The 7,422-nt window shown below is 35.7% G+C and overlaps 1 protein-coding gene across 1 annotated transcript in view; it reads right to left on the bottom strand.

Moving 5' to 3' along the window:
* Positions 1-417: 417 nt before the first annotated feature.
* Positions 418-7,422, bottom strand: part of SMCHD1 (structural maintenance of chromosomes flexible hinge domain containing 1) — a 175,263-nt gene continuing 168,258 nt past the window's right edge. The window contains exons 37-39 of the mRNA XM_012652077.1: positions 6,267-6,438; positions 865-1,023; positions 418-555 (exon numbers count right to left, since the gene is read on the bottom strand). Of these exons, the coding sequence (XP_012507531.1) occupies positions 437-555; positions 865-1,023; positions 6,267-6,438 (450 nt within the window). The 3' untranslated portion in view covers positions 418-436. The remainder of the gene's footprint in view (positions 556-864; positions 1,024-6,266; positions 6,439-7,422) is intronic.

Below are 7,422 nucleotides of genomic sequence, written 5' to 3' on the forward strand. Positions count from 1 at the left end.
TGTTTATTTTTTGGTGATCTAACTGGCATCTGATTCTCCAAAGCAAAAATAATAAGCAATTTTTAAATAAGTATGTACAAATGTTTTGTATATTATATACTTATCCAGTTGCTGATCCTATGAGGGAGAATGCAGTGTATTTGAAAGTTAAGCCAAACAACAGAAAAGCAATTTGACTCTTAACATTGACTCTTAACAGAAAAATAAACTATAAACATTTCTAAATAATTAGCAAAAATCATTTAGAAAACTGGGTATCTTCTAAGAATTATGTTATATCTTTATTATCATCACTTGGTTTTTTTGTCTTTTTAATTTAAAATACTAATTCTGGCTCAAGGGGAGAAATCAGAAATGAATTCATACTGTTTTAAAAGTATAATGACCCAAGAGGTTTGACAAACTAACCAATGATAATTTTCAGGTCATAATGAACTCACCTATTTTGTCTTATGGTTTCTCTTCTCATTCTTTTAGGAGGAACTGGACAATCTGCCACCTCAACCTTTGCTGAATGACGCAATGAGTCATTACTCTTACGTGTGGGAGTCATACCTGCAAAGATGGAAAATGTAGAAGGTTAACCTTAAAATAAAAATATTGGAATTATTATATGAAAGAAAAGCAAATACATCTTAATTTATAGAGAAAGAATTAAGAAATAATACTGAGAATGCCTCTTATTACTCCTGATGAGAGAAGAGTTTATAACCATTTATTGGATGACTTAGAGGTTAAGAGTTTCTGTTGACTTAAGTTCTGGATCATTTGCATTCTTTTTTCTTGCAGTTGGACTCTTTCTCTCTCTTAACATAAATATTTATCTCCATACAAAGAATGTATAAGTTAACAAAAAGTAAACACCTAGTTTTTGCTCTATTAGTTTCAGATTTTTCTCTTGTTCATCAAGTTCTTGCTTTTTTTGCTTCATATCTGGAGTACGAAGGTACTCTAATTGATTATTAAGGTCCTTATTCACAGCATCCAGCTTGCACAGAGCAGAACGATACTGTTGAAGAAGATCTGTAAAGAAACCAAAGACATTAGATGGAATCACTGATCTCATATCAAACTCATGTTTTAGGAAAAAGAATTAGCAACACTGGATTACTGTGTTATAATGACACGTGGGAACTACTCTTAAAGCCATAAAACATTCAATGTAAACAAATGAAATAGAAAAGCATAATTTAGAACCCAGCACCAAAATGTTAAACTTTAATTTTCTTTGATTGTGTGACTTTAGTTTATTTGTGTCAGGAAAGTGTTTTCTACATAAAAGTGCTCTATCAACTGGATTGCTCTCTCAGGTCAATGTTTACATGCTGTCTGATATTCAGTATTTTGAGGGGAAGGTTTCTTTTTCTTTTTTTTTTTTTTGAGAGAGGGTCTCACTCTGTCACCCTGACTAGAATGCAGTGGCACCATCATAGCTCACAGCAACTTCAAGCTCCTGGGCTCAAGCGATCCTCCTGCTCCAGTCTCCCAAGTAGCTGGGACTACAGGAATGTGCCACCATACCTGGCTAATTTTTCTATTTTTTGTAGAGATAGGGTTTTGCTATGTTGCTCAGGCTGGTGTTGAACTCTTGGGCTCAAGTGATCCTCCTGCTTGCACCTCCCAAAGTGCTGGGTAGGTATGGGAGCCACTGGGTCCAGACTGATTTTCAGTATTCAACCCAATTCCACATGGACAAATTTGGCCAGGAGAGGGAAAATGCATTAAATATTGCACTGTTTGAAAATTACTGCTTCTCAAATGAAACCTGGTAAGTAACAGGGGGTTTCTAATAAAAACATTTATAAATGTAACTGTGACATGGATTATGCTGTGGTTAAAAGTTGGCAGCAATGCAACTTATTAATTGTTCTCATTCTTTGTATAGTGAAAAAAAAGAAGGAATACCACTGCTTCCGACAGACATAGCTACTATATTAAATACAGAATATTCTTTCAAAAACACACTTAGTAAAATACTTAACTTTCAAAATACTTAGTTTTCCTTAAATTATTTTGACTAAAAATGTATTACATTATTCAGGTTTGAGATTATTGCTGGTCTGCATGATTTACTAGACACTAATATTTTTGTTGTTTTTTAAAGACACAGTCTTACTCTGATACCTGGGCTAGAATGCAGTGGCATCATCATAGCTCACTGCAACCTCAAACTCCTGGGCTGAAGTGATCCTCCCACATTAGCCTCCCAAAGTGCTGTGATTACAGGCATTGAGCCACCACGACTGGCCTTAGACACAAAATATTAAATAGTGACTACAATCTAGCGGTTAGTAAACTATTGTCCCTGGGCCAAGAATGGTTTATCCAGTTCTAAATGGTTACATTTTAAATGGTTATATTAAATACCTTCACAGTAATAATATCCTTGACTTGGCCATCAAATCCCCAAATATTTATTATCTAGTCCTTCAATATGCCAGACACACACAAAGATGGTCAATATTCACAGGAATGAACACATAAACAGACATTTAACAAACATATACGGTAGTTTACACATAAAATTGTGAAAGAGGCTGCTCCTGGTGGCTGACGCCTGTAATCTCAGCACGCTGGAAGGCTGAGCTGGGAGGATTGCTTGAGGCCAGAAGTTTGAGACCAGCCTAGGGGCAACACACAGTGAGACCCTGTGTCTAAAAAAAAATTTAAAAAATCAGTAGGTCATGATGGCACACACCCACAGTCCCAGCTACTTGGGAGGCTAACAGTGTAGGATTGTTTGAGCCCACCAGGCGTTCAAGATTGCAGTCAGCTATGATCGCACCACTATACTCCAGCCTGGGTGACAGTAAGACTCGGTCTCTAAAACAAAAAATAAATAAAACTGTGGAAGGAATTATTTAAGAGTACAGAGTATATTAGATGTAACACAAGTTATTCTATATTTTAAGGGTCAAGAGTAGTATTTTAAAAAGAAAAGTATCCAACATTCTAGAAATCTACATATAGAACGAGTGCACAAATACACATGCACACACACCTGTGTGTGCTTGTGAACGTATTCATATATTTAAATACAAATTCTGTATTTGTAACTAAGTGTTGATAAGGCCCTCATGTTCCTTATTCTTTGTGATTTACTGGGAACGTCAGGAAAAAAGTTTTTGGGAAAAAGATTGGTTTTCTGGTCTGACAGTACTTCTAATTTCACATTAATGTTTTCTAAGTACATAAAATTATACTTATTTTGTATGCAAGGTTACAATCTTATGTCCAAACTAAAATGTGACGTTGCCCTTACACAAAAGACAATACATAAAAACTGAGGTTATCCAGGGTTGAAATCCTATTTCTTAATATAATAAATTAGTTATGAGATTCTTTTACCTTTTATTTATTTATTCTTAAAAAACCATTCAGACTACATCCTCAACCTCTTTCCCTCAAAGGGAAAGAACGATCAACAGCAAATGGCAGTTACAGCAAAGCAACACCAAGAGCCGCCTTTGCACTCAGGAGAGAACGCTGTGCCTCCTCCTGGTTTCCCGGGCTTTACATGTTCAGAGAAAATTCTCTAGTAATGAACTCTAGAAATGATCCCTGAAAGTACAATCTTCTTTTACGTTGTATTTTTTTATTTTATTTTATTTTTTTTTGAGACAGTGTCTCACTGTGTTGCCTGGGCTAGAGTGCTGTGGCGTCATCCTAGCTCACAGCAACCTCAAACTTCTGGGCTCAAGCGACCCTCCTGCCTCAGCCTCCCGAGTAGCTGGGACTACAGGCATGCACCACCATGCCCGGCTAATTTTTTCTATATATTTTTAGTTGTCCGATTAATTTTTTTCTATTTTTAGTAGAGACGGGGTCTCGCTCTTGCTCACACTGGTTTCAAACTCCTGAGCTCAAACAATCCGCCTGCCTCGGCCTCCCAGAGTGCTAGGATTACAGGCGTGAGCCACCGCGCCTGGCCTTCTTTTACCTTTTAAATATTCAAGAAATGAGCATATTCAAAAGTTTTAATAGAACATTAATCTTGTTATTTATAAGCAGAAAGATGGGATATTAAATATTTCCCACTAAATTCAGCACATTTTATGAATAAGGTTCAGTTTATGCTTAAGATGGACAACAGAAGCTTCATAGGCCTTATCAACCCCCAATTTTTTGTATACGAAATGTAACTTCATGGTGTCTATAAGTCTTACGTAACTCATCAATAGAATTTGTCAGAAAGAAAATTTTAAAAATCACATTTAATTATTAAAAATGATTTTAGAGCTCTTACACATTTTCTGAAAATTTCACTCATCTGAAAAAAACTGATGAAGCTTTACTGTGATGTAAACAGCAAAATATTTTTAAAAATTATTTTATGTAACAGGAAGAAAGCCTAAATTATTATACAATGCATTCATTTCTATATGACATATATTAAGATAGATTATTTCAATGTATTCAGGAAAATGACCATGCAAGTAAAGCTACCAAAATAACACAAAAGGATCTAAAGGGCTGTTATTAAGTGAGTGTTTAAGGACTGCCCAAACACAGGTTGCTTTAAAAGGCTAAAGCAATTTTCTCACCACTGGAAGATTTAAGCAGTTAGATGAGTAGGTAGACTTTCCTAAATAACATTTAGCTCTCTTCAAACTCCGTGCTTCACATGATTGTAAGAACTTTGTTGGCAAATAAGTGATAAGCACTTATGACTGGGAAAAAATTATGTGGAAAAATACACCAGAATCTCTGCTTTGACTTGCTTCAAATAAACCACCCAGGAAGAAGAGGACAGAGGCAAGTTGTGAGGATGGGTATACATGAAACAAGATTGGCTGTTTTCATAATCAAAGCTGGGCTACAGGTCCATGGGAGTTCATCATACTGCTCTATTTCCATAAAAACAAAACACCCTTTCCCTGAAAGCGACAGCATTTAAATAATCTTAGTGACTACTTATAAAAATATTAAGAATGGCTTTACTTAAAAATAAAAACACCAATAAGTGGACTGTAATAATTGAGAACTTAATATTAGAACTAACAAATTAAGCATAATACAATAAACAATAAGCAATGTCTATCCTGGCCAGACATATAATACTCGAGAATATATGAACATAATTAAAAGGTTAATAATTTTGATGATGTCATGATTATAAACTATATATTACAGTAGTACCTCCTTATCCTCGGAGGATATGTTCCAAGACTCCCGGTGGATACCTGAAACCACGGTTACTACCTACCCTATATTGTCATGCGTTGCTTAATGAATGGGGATATGTTCTGAGAAATGCTTCACTAGGCTATTTTGTCATTGTGCAAATATCACAGAGTGTACTTAAACAAACCTACATAGTATAGCCTACTACACACCCAGGCTATATGGTATATCCTATTGCTCCTAGGCTACAAACCTGTACAGCATGTTACTGTCCTGAATACTGTAGGCAACTGAACACAATGGTAAGTATTTGTGTATCGAAACATAGAAAAAGTAATGCCTTGTTGGCTTGTGCTATGATGTTAGACAGGTATGTCACCGACCAAAATGTCATTATGCAATGCATGACCATACTGTTTTTTTTCTTAAAGTAAATTTTATTTTTTAAGAAATAGTCTCAACTATATGAATTCTTTCATACTTCACTGGTAAAGTTTAAAGGAGTAAATAATGGGGAATGTTTGGGAATATCTTAGCTCCTTTTCAATAAGTATAGTTTCAGATTTTAGAATTTAACAAATATTTTGGAATATTATTATAATGTTAAACTATGAGCTCTGACTATTGTTTCATCTTTAGGGTGGTTCCTTTCTGGCCTTGGATGGTTTTCTCACATACATGCACTAATCAGTACTCAGCTGAATATTGGAGGGAGACTTGGGGGTGGAGGTGAGGGTGGGTAAGAGAGGGGAATTTCTCCTAGGAGTGGTGGGAGCCTTCTATAGACTGTGACCCCTTGCTTCTAGCCAGCCGATATAACTGTCTCTACACGTCTGTGCTCTTAAGTACATATACCTAGCAGGAAGCCCCCTCTAAGTCATTACTTTAGAGCCTATTTGCTCTTAAATTTATATAGTTCTACTATACTTGGCTATCTGCTTTCCCAACACAGAGCCGTTTGTTATTGTTAACTTTCTTTTAATTGTAGCCACCACGCCCAGCTAATTTTTCTATTTTTAGTAGAGACAGGGTCTAGCTCTTGCTCAGGCTGGTCTCAAACTCCTGAGCTCAAGAGATCCTCCTGCCTCTGCCTTCCAAAGTGTTAGGATAGAAATTGTTATTTAAGTACTTATTCAACTTACCTATTTGTTTCCCTATGATCAGGCACTGTTTTGGTACTGGAGCTCCAAATACCATTCCTCGAAGTTTATCCATTGGAGGAGCTTTATTCTGAAGGCCCCCAAACTTTCCATTACTTCGAATTCGATCTCCATCTCTGGTCAGCAGTGTAGGACAGTGGGCAATTTTAACAACCTATTATAAGAAAATGAATATTAAGTAGAGAGCAGCTTGTTTCGATTGCTCTAAGAAAGGAGAAAACATTTAAGGCTTTTGAGATTAGAAATGACATGATCATGGCAGTATTTTCACAAAATTAATAACTAGTGATGTGTAAGACAAACTAGAGGGAAAAATCCAGAGACAGGCAGATGAATTAGACTGCTTTTCAAATGTTAGCCTAAACTAAAATAGTAACAATGCAAATAGAAAAAAGCGAAATTGATGGCTTGATTGATAAGAAGACAGAAGAGGACAAGCCAGAGAGCTCTGTGTTTCTGAACCCATGGCAGTAAGTATCAAGGCAGCATCGCCAAGCCAGTTTAGATATAAGATTTTTAGATGGCTAAAGGATTGCAAAATGATAATATTACATCGAAGAAAATACAGACTGAAAAGTATAGGGCTGAATTTCCCAAGAACAATACTGCAGTTTCATTTATAGGAAGAAAAAGAGCTAATAATTTGAGAGTTGGGGGAAGAAGAATCATGCAGAAAAACTGAAGTCAAGAAAAGGGAAGGAAGAAGTAATTGTCAAGAATTAAATTCTTCAGAGAAGTCAGAATAAAAGAAAAACACTGGATTTAGTATTTCATGATCTGTAAGAATGGTCTTGCAAAAAAGGTCTAGGAAATATAAAAAAATAAAAGTTAAACTTCGCTGGTAACCAGAGAAGTGGAATTCCAGTCAGATATTTTCACTATTCAAAATGTTAAAACACATGCACACAGAATTTTGGAGGGCGCTATGGAGAAAGAGCCTTCTTGTACACATCTGCTCTGGGACAGCCATTCTCAAAGAAAATGTGATAAGTGTTACAAAGTTTAACATTCTGCACCACCTAGCAATTCTACTCCTAAGAATTTAATCTGAAAAAATAATCACAGATGTGGACAACGTGCACTGAAACATTGTTTTAATAATGAAAAACAGTAAACTTACAATGTCTTAATAAGTTAT

This window comes from Propithecus coquereli, unplaced genomic scaffold (assembly GCF_000956105.1).
Source record: "Propithecus coquereli isolate 6110/MARCELLA unplaced genomic scaffold, Pcoq_1.0 Scaffold38, whole genome shotgun sequence".
NCBI lineage: Eukaryota > Metazoa > Chordata > Mammalia > Primates > Indriidae > Propithecus > Propithecus coquereli.